Raw genomic sequence first — 15,175 nt, 5'->3', positions numbered from 1 at the left:
GTTGGTGATGCGTTTTCTTTTTCTTTTTCTTTTTCCAGTATCAATGATTATCCAACCGCAGTGGATGAATGCAGATGATTGATTGACGGAATCTTCAACATTTCCGAAGTGTGTTATGCTCCGCTCCATCCTCTCCTCTTCCGCACAGCATAGCACATGACGAGGCAATCTGCCGATAGATGCCAAGACAAGACCAGTGGAGTCTCTGGGCTGCCTAGGCTGTTGCAGGCATAGGTTACTCTGTTCTCTTGTCATGTCTGTCTTCTTTTTTGGGCCTTTTCATCCTCCATCTCCGTTTCCGTCTCTTCTTGTCTTCCGCTTTCGCTTCTGTTGTTACTTTGTCGGATTCACACTCAAAAAGAAGTGGAAATCATTACACTCTAGTCACTATAGTACCTATGGAGCTCTATCTAAGACATGAAGTGGTTGTTTGGCTGTGTAAAGAAGCTGTGCTGTGCTGTGCTGGCCTTGACCCAGCCCAGCCCCAAACTGCTACTCTACTGCCCCCAATAGACAGACCCTTGTCCACACTTTAGATCAATGGCGTCTTTCCAATCCTCTTCTCTGCCCTCTTCTACCGTCCTCCACTAATAAGCAAGATCCCAGTACAGTATGGCAAGAAACGTCACTGGCGCACCCTTTCTTTTCAAGCTGTCGATCTTTGAGATCGATGTACGCCAAACGGCCCGCAGAGGATTATCGAGGTCCCGCGTTCCTGCTGACAGCCCTGGCACGTTTGTTACTCATGACCTCAGACACGATAATCTTGAGTAATGTAATAGCAAGAGATGGAGAAGAACTGTTCTTATGGGGATGCCCGAGGTTAGGTTCATTCATCATGGGGGCAGGCAGACAAATAGGCAGGCAATCACTACAATTCCCACATTTCTGGTCCTCTCTTCCCTCACTCACTCCAAGGCGACACAAAGGGTCCTTGGTCACCACTCTCTGTTCTCCACCTTGTTGCGTTTATTGTACTACTGTACGGTATGGATACCTACCCAGGTTTGTTCACTTTCTCCTTCTGTTTCTCTCTTGGTTCCTGGTAATTGGCCCCATGTCATGTAAACGTCTCTTCTCTTGTCAAGGCCTAGGTTTAGACCCGGATCCGCGTTCTTGTCTGGCTGAAAAAGTAAGTAGGTAACTTAGCTTTAATGGTCAGTGCTGTGTGTAGCTTCAGCTTGTCTCTTAGCCTCCAACCTAGCTTATTTCTTTAGTCATGTTTGGCTTTTCGTTTCCTCTCTTATAGTAGTGGCGGCTTACGATATATGTCTACCTTTTGCTATATTGTTTTTATAGTCGATATGTCTTCATGTTGAGTTTACTTGGTCCCCCATTGTCTCTCATCCAAGACATTTGACATAACTTTTCCCGGACAGCCCCGAAAGAAAGGCGAACGTGCTCGCAATTTCCTCCAGGACTTGGTCTTCATCTCCTTCTTGCCACCGTCGGTGATTAGGCCGCTACCAGACATTTCCATTACATACTGTATCCAGACTGTCGGATTCGAGGACTGCTCGAGACCATGTCTGGGAAGAGATTTGGGTTCAGAGCGCGCTTGGAAGATGCACAAGTACTGCAACGTAGACTGCATACAGAAGGGATTGTAAAGTAACGGTCCGTGGTGAATTTGAAGAAACATCCGAAAGAGTTCGGTGTTGTTTTCCTTGTCGAGAGATACGACTCCATTCTCTTTTTTTCCCATCCCATCCCATCTTCTCTCTCTCTCACACCCATACATACACATACAAGGATGGAAGAATGAATGAATGAATGGACGGATGGATGGATGGAGAAACCCCTGCCCACCCCATGTCCACACCCACGCCCATTATCCATGCCCACGTCAACGCCACTTCCACTTACATTTCTTCCTCTACAGCACAGTACTCCCTTCCACACGCCCCCCTTTGAAGCCTCATGCCGCGATAGTCAATTCATCAACTTCCCCTCGGCCCCAGCGTCATATCCACTGGTATGCACGTCCACTGCCCTAAAGTCTTTCCTCTACGTATTTCCAGCCCAGCCCAGCCCAGCTTGCACAGCTTTGGACCCCTCGGCGCCTATTCATATGCACGACAGTTTAGGTGTCGTATCCTGGTATGGAAGAGGATAGCAAGCCATCATGGACCTAGGTAAACCCTCCACTTCGTAGGCAACGCCAGCCTGTACCCATACTTGGTATCTGAAGTCCTCCTCTGTTCAGTATGCTCAACACCCCCCAGCCCTCCCCCAGTAGCCCCTGGCACTTGGTCCATGAGTCCCTAAACTTGTAGAGGAACGGCTCTCCAAATGTCCTAGTACTTCGTCGCTGCTACTGCTACTACTGCTGCTTTACATACTCTCTGGAGAACTACCTACACTCCAACGATCTGCACTCCACTAGTCTTCATCTCCAAACACCATTTATACAAAAAGGCCGGGCCGTCTGTGACCCCACAAGGCTCTGTCTCCCTCAGCTTCTTACTCCTGCCCTTGCCCTTGACCTTGGCCTCGATCTCTGGACACCCAGGTCTTCAAAAAGCGGCCGCGGCCAGAAAAGGCTGAATCCTTCTTTACTTCCACTCTTCCTATCTGCCTCGCCAGGTCTTGATGCTTTCTTGAAGCATCTTGGTTACTTCTCATAAATGCACCTGTCTCGGACTGAATCTTGAATTTGCAGTCAGCCATAGCATCAACGATCATCTACCAATTTGCAAACATCCCGTCATACAGCCCCGCCTATAAACCAACAGACTTGGACTGCAATTGTCCGATCCCTCAGACTGATACCCACATGATCATGGTTGAGCAGCAGTATATTGCCCCAGGTCTACCCCAGCCGGCTGGTCTTTCGGGAGCTCCCACCTTGCACGACTCAATTCCTACAACCACAGCTCCTAACTACCACGACCTATCATCCTACGCATCTGTAAGTTATTCTTCTTCTGCATCGAGCGGACAATCTTCTTGTTGCGCTCTACAATATCCGACGATAAGGGCAAAACTCATGCTTTGGCAGATTCCTTCCTCTTTCAGCACTATCCCAAACCAGTACGACCCGAATCTCTTGACTCCTATATCAGTCGTGGACTCTCCTCCATTACACGGGGTGTCCAAGATTGGGTCGCAATACCCTCCTCCCCCAAGTACACCTAACCAGCAGCCTTCCCCTCCAGGAAGCTCAGACATGTACCATCAGCAGTGGGCTGGACATTTCGACGTTAACAACCAGTCACCACAAGCCAGCTCACCCATGACTTCCCAAGCGGCTCAAGTCCCTGGAGAATTCCTCCACACCAATTATGTCCATGACGGAAGACGAACACCAGGACCACCCGAGCCCTATATGGGAGCTTTCGGCGTGTCAAATGGGCCACCAGAACAACAGCCCTTGCCACAACCCTACTATGTCATGCCCCATCATCCAGTCGAGCAGCACCAGGAGCATATGATGGTTCGTGATAACCACCAAGTTCCAATGGGTATGCATCAGCGCGAGATACCTGGTACACCACTCCTGGGTGAACCGCACCGGGTTCAGTACGGTCGACGCCCAAGTCCTGAAGAATCTAGCCTGCATAACCTTCCTTCAGGCGTCCCACGCTCAATGACAGCATCACCTCGTCGAAGATCTGCTTTCCAAAATACTGGCCGGGTGAAGAAACGCCACTCTAAGCGACCAGGAGTGTCCCGAAACGCTGCTTCCGAAGACCCTGTTAGCGAGCACAAGAACTGCTTCGGTCAAGAGGTTCCACCAGCCCTCAAAAGCACATGCCCCGACGAGGAGCGTTGCATATTCGAATCTCGTTGGCAGCATCGCAATCAAAAGGGCCAGGACATGTGGGAGAGCATACAGGGCGACTTCAAAGAGCGATTTCACAAGGCCCCTGGAAAAGAGATGTTACAGATGAAGTTCAAGCGAGGTCGAGCCAAGTACTACGACTGGATACCAAAGGATGTAAGTCTTCCCAGCCTAAAGAATGCCAGGCATCATACTAACGATACCCAGGAGGATTTACTTCGCGAAGCTTGGTTAAGAGTCGAGAAGAATCGATACCAGCAGGTTCTCGAGACCTTTATCGAATTGGGAGGCTCTCGGAACATGCGCCTAAACGCATCCGACATCGAGATCAAAGTTACCAATGATCTAAAACTTGAAGAAGGGCTCTACATGGAGTCTTACGGCGACGCCAACATCCGTCGACGCCGCAAGCCGGCGTCGGTCAGAAAGCGCGTTGGCCACGGCATTGATAACGAAATGTCAATCAACGATGAGATGATGAGTATTGGTTCGCACACAACACACGAAGATGAAGTTATCAACCAGGTTCATGGTCTTCCAACTATGAAGATGGAGGAAGATGCCCCAGGAGATCATATGGAGACGCAGATGTGGGATCAGCAAATCAAGATGGAACCTGGAACGATGCCCCAAAGAAACGATCGCATGCCACATATGATGAGAATGAGTCCAACATCACAGTCAATGTATGGGGGACGCAGGGGATCATAAAGCCGAAAGCCTTTGACACTTCAGCATGATCCATGATTTGGGTACCATTATAGACCGCTTCATCTTCCCAACGAAGAGCCCTCCTTCTTTGTATTCCTTTGCTTTTCCCTCGTCATTTTGGACATTTCACATCATATAAGAGGCCGTTTATATACCCCAAGGAACAGTTTTTAGATAGAGCTCTGGAGAAATTTGAGATTTTTTTGCTGTGTAACTGAGGAGTGGTTCGTGCTTCGCGACGTCCTTGTGAAAGCTCATAAAGAATTTGCCATGTCTATATTTCCCTTGACACGCACAGCGTGAGTATGTGATCATCGTGTCAATCTTCATAGTATCTCATCAAACGTGCTGTTAATTTTGAGTTTCGGACTTTATGGCTTAAGACAGCAGCGGTATCCGAAATGTGGAAAGCCAAATGACAGTAAACGACTTCGCAAAGTCAATGCCCACGGCTGGCAACAGTGAGTGGAATGACCTAGGTTGTGTGTGCCATTGCCTCAAGAACAAGGGGGACCACGAAAGACCTGGAAAGAATTCGAAAGGGGGGCAGAGATAACACCCAACTCGTATTGACCAAACTTGTCCTTGTTTGCGGTCCCGACAGTTTGGAAAATTGCGCTTCAAGTAAATTTGATTTTCACTGCAACTTGCATGCGGCTGGGTCAGGTTTGCAAGGATAAGGACTCAAGTCGCCTGTGAGAGCCGGGAGGGTGTCGAGACAAGCTTGACGGGGTCGCCCTGAGCCTAAACTAGTGGAGTCCAATGGCCCGTCCGTGGAGTCGTGGATGCCCTAGCCGTCAGGGATTCAGGCTTCTAGCCCCCGATGCAGATCACGCCGTTTGACAGTTCGGCAATGCGAGGCTTGTCAGTGATGTGAGGCCTTTTTCAGGCTAAATATTTCCGCGAACCTAGCGCTTCTGACCACACCCACATAGGTGCATCAAAGATACGACAGATCTCGACTGCATCATTCTTAGATAGAAGAGTAGACAAGGCGGGAATTGCTTGAGAGATGGACGACGGTTTGCAGACACTCTGTAGATACTCCATAGACCAGCCCAAACCACTGTGTGCGTGCGGTCCCAGTCCTTTCTGCGAGGAAACACCGTGCCTGAACCAAAACATGCCCTGAAAGATGTGAACGAAATGTGCCACTTCCTAAACCATTGTAAGGCATGTGTGCCGCTTCCCAGAGCTGACATCAAACACGGAGTTGCCCCCTGTTCCTATGGACATGTGAGAACCGTCCGCACAAGTATGTAGATGAGCAAGTCAGTGTATGAATCGCCAACGACCGAATGTTGCATAGCTCATAAACCTACCCCAAAGGTTAATCGTGTAAGAAGACGTGGCAGAGGACAAACAACAGCGAAACCACGCGAGTGGCTTGCCTAGGCAACAATCGTAGCTATTGTAGTCCAGCACTAACGATTTCGCAAGAAGTAGTTTCCTCGCACGGTTACCTTCGAAGCACGTCGTCGACAGGAAAGCACCATGATTGGATTCCTCGAACCAAAAAGGTTCCTTGCAGTTATCCAGGGCTATTGTAGATCGTCGATATTCGGCCAGTACAGCGTCATGGGGCTATGAGAAACACAAAGGGTTATGTTGTGTATCGCAACCGAAAACGATGCTTCTGATGAAGAACCTATCAAACTCCGGCTGGATGCTGGCAACAGTCCTCATTCAGAACAAGAAGGTGACACGCCTGCACGCTAGGACCTGCCAAATGTCGACCAGCGCCTAGTTGCCTTGCGTTGACAGTAATGAACGGATTCATTCGAGCGGAGGATGGTCAATGGATCCCGAGTGGGGGCTGATCTGATTATTCCAATCTCGAGGCATCCATAGGCTAAGGGTTATTGTTCCTATGTCCGTTGACATCTGATCTAGCCGGGGTCGGTACAACGATTAATTCAACAGGCTCAGCGGCCGACTGGACCATACTGTAATATGGTTAGTTCGAGATCATGAAGAGTGGCGTTTTATTCATGGGCCCGCTTCCGCCTTACCTAGCGGCTAGGGTAGTGACGCACTGGCGCATGAGGTATTCTCATCGTGACCTCCGATCTTGGCACTTCTTTTTTGGGCTTCGCGGCGTATGAACATAATCAAACTTATACTCGTAGCCCTGAGATGAGCAACACTAGAAAGGTTTCGGTGTAATAGAAACCGAGGGAGAAGAATGGTTGTACATGGATGAGATAGAGAAAGAACGCGATTAAGTGATTTATGTCCAGGCATCGAATAATGTGCAGATTGCCGATGAAGGGAAGGAACCAACCGAAACTGGCTGTGTTAGTGATTACCTCGATTACCAGGTAGCTTCTCACCACTATCACCATACTGTTGTAGTCATATACTGAGGATGATCAACATGAACGACACTCATTTATGACTCGAAATTCGTATTACAACAAGTCGTTCATAATGAACGTAGCAGTAGAGCGCTATAATATGGTCTTGCCTATTGGCTGCCCCAGCCTAATCTGAGGTCAGGGGTTACACATCAGCCACAGGTGGCTGTATGATGACAAGACACAACTATCATCTAGACTTCGCAACGGCTTTGCCTTCTCAACCTTCACATCGCGACGCCGAGCGCCCGTCGCGCGCCATACTCAAGGCGTTCCATAAAATTCTCCTTGGGTGTTTAGTCGCCTTCTGCCTGTTTTACGCTCCCCGATGAGCCCAGCGGTTATCGAGCGCCACTTCCCCTTGGCTAGCACCTTTGAGTCTTGGGCTTCGTGAGCGAAGAGACAGGATGTTACTGGTTCTTTTCAAATTGCTAACATGGGCTGTGCTATCATGGACGGCTCAAGCGATGCGGCAAGACCACCTTGGGCGGTTGCGTCGAGAAACCGTGGATATGTTTTATCATGGCTTCGACAACTATATGGAGCATGCGTTCCCTGAAGATGAAGTAGGTCGGACATCGAATTGTCGGTTGCATAATACTGATTGTCTTCTCAATAGCTTCGACCTCTGACATGCCAACCCCTGACACGAGACCGAGAAAACCCCGCACATATCGGACTGAACGACGCCTTAGGGAACTACTCCCTGACACTCATCGATAGCTTATCAACACTCGCGATCCTCGCAAGCGGACCCGAAGATGGCTCGGGAACAGGCTCGAATGCTTTGAACGACTTCCAAGACGGTGTGGCGGACTTCGTACGATACTATGGCGACGGACGCCCAGGTATTTCCGGACAAGGCAAACGGGCGATGGGATTTGATCTCGATAGCAAAGTTCAGGTCTTTGAAACCGTCATCCGTGGATTAGGAGGTCTCCTTAGTGCGCACCTCTTTGCCATAGGTGAGCTGCCCATTGCTGGATATACCGTGCAGCCTGCTTGGAGGGTCGAAGCCGATGACCCTCTCGAACTGGCACCTATCGCTTGGCCGAATGGTTTTAAATACGATGGCCAACTTCTAAGACTGGCTTTCGATCTTGGACAAAGGCTTCTTCCAGCATTCTATACGGATACAGGTATACCATACCCGCGAGTCAACCTCCGGCACGGCATCCCTTTTTACACCAGATCTCCCCTGTTTCGTCAAATGGGCGGCGACAAACCAGAAGATTCTTCGGCGGAAATCACAGAGACGTGTAGTGCCGGAGCTGGAAGCCTCACTCTAGAGTTTACTGTCTTGAGTCGACTGTCAGGAGATGATCGGTTCGAGCAAGCAGCTAAGCGGGCTTTCTGGGCGGTTTGGGGCAGAAGGAGTGAAATTGGACTCGTCGGCAACGGGTTGGATGCGGAAGGCGGACAATGGATTGGTCCACATGCTGGAATCGGCGCAGGGATGGACAGCTTCTTCGAATATGCTTTGAAGAGCCACATCTTGCTGTCAGGACACAGCACGCCGAACAAGACCTCAACCAGCCGGCAGACCAGTACCAAGTGGCTTGATCCCAATACCATACATCCCCCTCTTCCCACCGAATTGCAAACCTCTGAAGCATTCTTGGATGCATGGCATCAAGCGCATGCTTCAGTCAAGCGTTATCTGTATACCGACAGAAGTCATTATCCCTACTATTCCAATATCCATCGGACCACCGGACAACCTTACACCATGTGGATTGACAGTTTGGGAGCCTTCTACCCAGGTTTGTTGGCTATGGCGGGTGAGGTTGACGAAGCTATAGAAGCGAATCTTGTGTATACTGCGCTCTGGACACGATACTCTGCCCTACCCGAGCGATGGTCAGTTCGTGAAAACAATGTTGACCAGGGGCTCGGCTGGTGGCCAGGTCGTCCTGAGTTTATAGAGTCAACATACTACATATATCGTGCCACGCAGGATCCGTGGTACTTGCACGTTGGCGAAATGGTTCTGAGAGACATCGAGCGCCGATGTCGAACATCCTGCGGTTGGGCCGGCATTCAAGACGTCAGGACAGGTGAACTGTCTGATCGCATGGAGAGTTTCTTCCTTGGTGAAACGACAAAGTATATGTATCTACTCTTCGACCCCGACCATCCTCTCAACAAGGTCGATGCTGCATTTGTCTTTTCAACAGAGGGCCATCCCCTCATCATTCCCAAACGGATTCGTCCGAAGCCTACGCTACGGCGTTCTTTGACAAAACGCCAAGCAGCCAGCAATAATACTGAGGATCAAAGTTTCACTCGCACGTGTCCTGTCCCTACAGTAGCAGGGCTTGCTGGTTCCGCCACAGCTGCTCGTCCTGATTTGTTCAGTGTCGCATTATTCGTCGATCTTCACAACACCCCCGACGTACACGGCCCGCTCGAGGCGGTAGAAGTTTTCGATAAGAAAAAGGGTCTTGTGACGAAATATCGAGCCACAACCAATTACACGATGTTCCCGTGGACATTGCCTCCAACTATGCTGCCACAAGATGGTGTATGCACGGCACCCGCCGAGCGCGTGCTGGCTTGGATAGAGTTCCCACCGGGTGACACAGCCAGCTCTCTCGTTTCTCGCTTCGGTACTTCCCTCGTGTGGTACAGTCACAATGGGCCAACAGTGCGCAATCTTGACAACATGCGGCTGCAATTGGAGCGACAAGGCAGTAGAGCAGCAGATGGGTTTTGGAGAATTACGCATGCGGCAGGTCGAGAGCTCGGCAGACACGAGAATGTATTTTTCCATGCAGAGCATGTGAGAAATTACAAGGATGAAGCTTTTACTTGCCTCCGACGGAAAGATATGGTTGAGATCGATCTTCTTCTCGACGCCCCCGAGAAGTTGAATACCAGTGCACCGGCACCTGCTCCAGGTGTAAATGCATCTGGTGAAATTCTTAACAGTCACGCAGCTCTGCCATCAGAGTCCCTTTTTAAATCATTGCTCCGTGCCGTGAGCTCCGTCTTTGAACCGGCTTATACGGACCTTCCGGAGTCGGAAGGGAACGGGCCCGGCCCCACTACGCTCCGATGGTCGGCTTATACAGCGACCGGCCCAGGTGCATTCCCGATGCCGCCAATTGTCGACACACCAATGGCCGGCTCGCCAAGCTACAACTCTCGCAGACCTGCTGCCAACTTTCCTTGGCGCACTGTCTTCCTCGGTGGTCAAGCGTGCGATGCTCCACTGCCCGAAGCATCGTCCCGACAACATCAAATCATAGTTCTTCGACGTGGCGGCTGCTCTTTTAGTGAAAAGCTTGAACGCATCCCCAACTTTTCATCGTCCCCGCACGCGTTACAACTTGTCATTGTCATTGACGAGGACGAGGATGAGGAAGGTGTCGAGGACCTAGTACGTCCCCTTTTGACTGTAGCACAAAAGACACCCAGAGGCATGGAGCGGCTCAACGGCGTGCCGCTGGTCCTCATGCGTGGTGGCAAAGGTGACTATGCGCGTTTTGGTGAAGCCAAAGGTGTGGGAATGCGGCGCAAGTACCTGGCAGAGAGTCAGGGGATGCTGATAGAGAACGCCATTGTCTTATAACACGTGAAGAGCGTGATGCATGTCTTGGAGTTTTACTAGTGGTGTCTTAAAATCAATTTTGCATGAGCAGCGCATTTCTTTGGACAAAGTAAAAGAGTTGGACATTGTCAAGCGTTCTTCTCAAGTATATTATCAGGACATCATGGTCAAGACTAGTTCTACTGCCGATTTAGAATTATAGTAACCAAGTTGTTCCTAGATGCAAATAACACCGTCATTGTGTCATTACTAGTTTGAGATCTTTCTTTATATAGCTATATCAAAGTATCCTAGACCCCCCATTCTATATGCGTGAAATTGAAAGACTTTTGCTGTTGTTGAATCGTGAAAAATCCATCCACAAAACGCCAACCAGTATGAACCTCACTCAATAAATAAGTGAAATGCTGTAAAACTAATCCACCACCACCATACCCGTAACTTGAGTTGAAAACAAACAGGGCAAAAAGAGAACTTCGCAAGTCTAATATGATTTCCATACATGCGCTACCACATGTCTCGCAAAGATTTGACTGACGTCGATCTATGGTCCAGTACCTATCGCTTTATCGCTGGAAGCGGGAAAAGGGAAGAGGAATCTCGGTATCAACCCATTTAAGCGTCCTCGAGGAGGATCTTAGTAGGAGGAGCACCGAGCTTATCACGGCCGTTGAGGCCAGGGATTTCAAGAATGAACAGGTATCCCATGACCTCACCCTTGAGCTGTTGGACGAGCTCGGCTGCGGCCTTAGCAGAACCGCCTAGTAAAATATGTCAGTCTTGATTCAACATAAGCTCTATGCGAACAGAGCTACTTACCAGTGGCAATGATATCGTCCACAATCAGGACCTTCTGGCCCTCGCGAACAGCGTCCTCCTGCATCTGGAAAAGATCCTTGCCGTACTCCTTGATGTACTCGGCAGTAACGCAAGGTCCGGGAAGCTTGCCCTGCTTGCGAACAGCAGCGAAAGGAACGCCGAGGCGAAGCGCAAGACCAGGGCCGAAAAGGAAACCACGGGCGTCGAGGCCAACGATAACGTCGGGCTTGGTAGGGAAAGCCTCGGCGATCTGGAGCTCGAGGGCATCAACAAGGGTGGCATGGGCGGTTGGGTCGGCGAAGAGAGGCATAATATCGACGAAGTTAATTCCCGGGATAGGGAAGTCGGGGAAGCTGCGCAGCGACTTGCGCAGGCTTATCTTTGCACCGGAGAGTTCGGAGGAACCGGCGGCGGCGGAGGAGGGCTGTCGTCCCGAGGCATCTTGAGTGTTGTTTGTCGTTGACGAGTTGGTAGAGTTGAGGGGGTCTTGGGCGCTCATTGTGGAGGGAAGAAGAGAAGAAGAAGGAAGAGAGGGAAGAGGCAGGGTAGAAGAAGGGTGGGAGGGTCGGCAAAGAAGTAAGTTGGTAGGTAGGGGAGGAAGGAGAAAAGAGACGAGGGATAAGGTACAGGTCGGGGAAGGAAGGAAGGGTGAGCGGAGGCAGTTACCAGGCACAAGGAGTGATTTTTTTTCCCTGGTAGGTAGTCGGTGGTCGGTGGTCGGTGGTCAAGCCGTTTCGGAAGAAGCAGTCACAATAGTTTTAGTGAGAGAAAGTGGCAGGCGGGAAGGTACAAAGAAGGTACGTGCTCCGTCTGCGTGAGATACTTGGCTGACTTTTGGTACCTGACGGCAGAATAATGATGGGCAGGTACAAGGCAACCTTAGGTTTGATCCGGCTGAGAAGGAACAAGTTACTGTATGTAGCTACTAATTGTACGAGGGGCAGTCGAAAGACGCATTTACTGTGATGAGGCAGGAGGGGTGTAACCCCGGTCGAGCAATAGTGCTCACTGCTTGCTCATTTGGGCGTGCGAGACGAGGCAGGCACTCAGGGCTTGGTGGGGGAATGGCATGGTATGGCAAGGCGAGCACGATTGATTTGAGTGATTGGGAGCGAGGGGGAGGGGAAGCCGACAGGGCTTCGATTGTAGGGGTGCAGTCCAAGGTGGGGGAGGGGAAAATTTTGTTAACTTTTTTTTTAACCTCGATACAGAAAATTCCTAACGTTAGCAGTCATGGATTCCACCAAAATTCGGCCGCTGAGTCGGGGAGCAGAGGCCCGTATGGCCCGCTGGTGATCAATGCCCAGCACGCACCATTAAACCCCCCGGCCACCAGTGCCTAAAAGTAACCTCGAGGTACTGCGGAGGTATCATGATTCGCGCATGTCACTAACGTCTACATGCTGCTATCTCCCGTCTGTGTTCTCGGTTGGCCATCGTGGTGGTCTGTGATAGAAAGGACCTCACCGGAATAATGAAGAGTAACAAATCAATCATGGCCAATATAAGTCCAACAAAGACACAATCTCATGATGGAAAAATAAGCAAAGCCGGCGGTCAAGCGGGCCCGGTGAGGTGATATCAACGATTCATTGTATTAGTCTTTGCATGACTCAATGAACACCAATCATCCGGCTCATGCGTAAAAAAGTAGGCATATCCAAATAGAGAATGCATTTGATACAGGCATACCTCTGACTAGAAACCTTGCTTTACCTCAGTAGCTAGTCAACTGGTCCATGTTCTCAGCTGGCTGTACCATCATGAAACACTTGTGTCTTGAAAGCCAGTTGCGTGATAATTCGACATGTCAAACGCCATCTTTCCACCACAATCAATGCATACTCCACGGGATGCATGCATGCATGATTACTGTATCGGAGTGTACGAATACAATATCGGATGCTAACCGTTAACTCTACCCTCTGGTGAAGTATCTCATTGGAGAACTGCGCTCTGTTATACCCTACTTGTAGAGGTAAATACGAATCGGACTATTTGCAGCAGTGGACCACAGATGTATTATCCAGGCTTGTAACAACCTCAACCAGGTACAGCACCACAATATATTGTTCTTACCGCGCGTCCTCTCGCCATAAAAGTTTCAGAAAAACGTAAGCCAAACAAGTCGAGAAACACGGCCAGTCGCCCGGTGCTACTCTGTACATGTCTGGGATTCACGCTCGTACCATTCAAGTACATGCTTTTTCTAGATCGCGGGACCAGCCCCAGTCCCAGCCCGAACGCACTTAACCGCCACACGATGGACCCCGTTAGATGACGGTTGGTCCGTATTGATCCTTGCACAAGCAACATGATACCTATCGCACAGGATCAAGCGTGTTTTATTCTTTCTATTTTATGTAAAGACCAGCGATTGTGACAGCTGTGAAATCCATCAAACGTTCCATAGACTTCGATGCCTTATCCGAACACATTCGGCTGCGTCGATCCGTTGACTTTTATCGATCCCTCCATCCCTGAACACTCTAACACCAATACCCAATTAATTGCTTTACCCCAGTATCGGGCCTGCTACCACTCAAGCTCCTACTGGCAAGGCGCTAGGAGTCTTTCCTTCTACAAAAGGGACCAAGATAGACAAGATCTCGGAATTAGATACCGCACAAAGCCGGATAAGGCTTGAGAGGCAGGCAACAGTGTTTGTAGATGTTAAGGTCTACAGAACTCAGAAGAGCACCTACCAGCCATGATCTGAGGTACAAGCGTTAGTACGGAGTAAGTACTTATTCTATTGTTCAGTTTGCTTTTCTCGATTAAGTTCCCGGCAGGTGCTTGGCGCCTAATAATTCTTTATCCAATCTAGCTATCCTCTCCACTTTACAGCTGACATGTTATGTATCTACTATTATTAGGCATCGTCCATCACAACTGGCTTCAAGCGATAATGTTGCTGCCCAGCTTAGTTACGGAAAGAGCCCTCAAATAGATTTCCTGTGAGCTGAATTTCAAGCTAAAAGGAGTTGGAATTGCGATCAAGAGGACATGATCAAAGGCCGAGATTGTCCAGTAACCTTCCTTTTTAGGCAACTCCCAAGAAGAAAGGAAAGAAGCGGCTAGGTTGTCCTTATTCGGTTCCTTCCTTCTTTCCTGGTCTCTTTTCCTTCTTGTTCTGGCTTGTAAGCGTCCTAAAGCGAGGGGTTGATTTCCGTTCTAGCATGTGTCTTTCTGGGAAAGGCAATTCAATTGCTTCAGTACCTAGGTATGGATAAAGTCCTGCTCAAGGCAGGTGCTTCTTTGAATCAAGTGCCTCCGAAAGGTTTTGTGATTCGACGTGCCTTCCATATAATGGCCCGACTCAGCAGTCGTCCTTCCTTGCTCAATTAACTCCCCCTCTATCTCTTTCCCTTCATTGAAAAGACTTGTCGTTCTTCCATGCTACGTCTCATTATAAATGGAGTCTAACCTCAGCCAACAATTGTTTGACTCGTGCTTCAGAAACATCCATCTTCTTACTCCAGCGTTTGGTACATTAGATACTACATTACTTCTTCGGATTTATGCGACCATGGCCTGCTTTAACTCTCCACTCTTCGCTGAAGTATCGTTGTTCCACTGCGTTGCCGTTGCCCGACCCTGGGCCTGATTGACCTGTGCAGCATGCAGCCCAGCGAGCAACCACCAATCTATAGTGGTGTACACAGAATGCTTGGCTTATCGTTTGACTCTGCCACTTGATAACTCCTCAGGCAGCACAGTTACAATATTGGGTGGGATGTCCCTTCCGTTATGTTGTCTCTCAGCAGCAGCATATTTCGTGCTGTTCAGCAAGTAGTCCGCTCAACCTACGATCTTTTGGTGACTTATCTTGCCTGAGTTCATGCTTGCATGAAGGTGGACAATGTAGCAGCAACGAGGGTTACTGATTGCTACCTTGCATGTCCAACCAACTCTCTCCTGGGAAGGATGTTCGAATGCTAAGATACAGGA

The 15,175-nt window shown here is 49.6% G+C and overlaps 4 protein-coding genes across 4 annotated transcripts; 2 read left to right on the top strand and 2 right to left on the bottom strand.

Annotated features, from left to right (window-relative positions):
• The first annotated feature begins 2,522 nt into the window (after positions 1-2,522).
• Positions 2,523-4,569, top strand: B0J16DRAFT_4489 (uncharacterized protein). Its single transcript, XM_046133872.1, has 3 exons — positions 2,523-2,911; positions 3,002-3,940; positions 3,992-4,569. Exons 1-3 carry the CDS (start codon positions 2,777-2,779, stop codon positions 4,493-4,495), a joined length of 1,578 nt encoding a protein of 525 aa, XP_045988335.1. The 5' UTR covers positions 2,523-2,776; the 3' UTR covers positions 4,496-4,569.
• Positions 4,570-6,458: 1,889 nt separating this feature from the next.
• B0J16DRAFT_4492 (uncharacterized protein) lies at positions 6,459-6,879 on the bottom strand. Its single transcript, XM_046133873.1, has one exon. The coding sequence runs from the start codon at positions 6,838-6,840 to the stop codon at positions 6,613-6,615; it is 228 nt and encodes a 75-aa protein (XP_045988334.1). The 5' UTR covers positions 6,841-6,879; the 3' UTR covers positions 6,459-6,612.
• A 177-nt stretch (positions 6,880-7,056) lies between these two features.
• Positions 7,057-10,623, top strand: B0J16DRAFT_4467 (glycosyl hydrolase family 47-domain-containing protein). The gene is made up of 2 exons (XM_046133868.1): positions 7,057-7,418; positions 7,472-10,623. The coding sequence occupies exons 1-2, from the start codon at positions 7,260-7,262 to the stop codon at positions 10,424-10,426; spliced, it is 3,114 nt and encodes a 1,037-aa protein (XP_045988333.1). The 5' UTR covers positions 7,057-7,259; the 3' UTR covers positions 10,427-10,623.
• Positions 10,624-11,020: 397 nt separating this feature from the next.
• B0J16DRAFT_260160 (phosphoribosyltransferase-like protein) lies at positions 11,021-11,723 on the bottom strand (the record flags this gene model as incomplete). The annotated part of the gene is made up of 2 exons (XM_046123238.1): positions 11,021-11,166; positions 11,225-11,723. 2 exons carry the CDS (start codon positions 11,721-11,723, stop codon positions 11,021-11,023), a joined length of 645 nt encoding a protein of 214 aa, XP_045988332.1.
• Between the last annotated feature and the right edge of the window lie 3,452 nt (positions 11,724-15,175).

Source organism: Fusarium flagelliforme, assembly GCF_020744385.1.
Source record: "Fusarium flagelliforme strain FIESC 12 MPI-CAGE-AA-0113 chromosome Unknown B0J16scaffold_1, whole genome shotgun sequence".
Classification (NCBI taxonomy): domain Eukaryota; kingdom Fungi; phylum Ascomycota; class Sordariomycetes; order Hypocreales; family Nectriaceae; genus Fusarium; species Fusarium flagelliforme.
The sequence above is the reverse complement of the archived record's forward strand: the minus strand, read 5'-3'. Positions and strand labels throughout refer to the sequence as shown.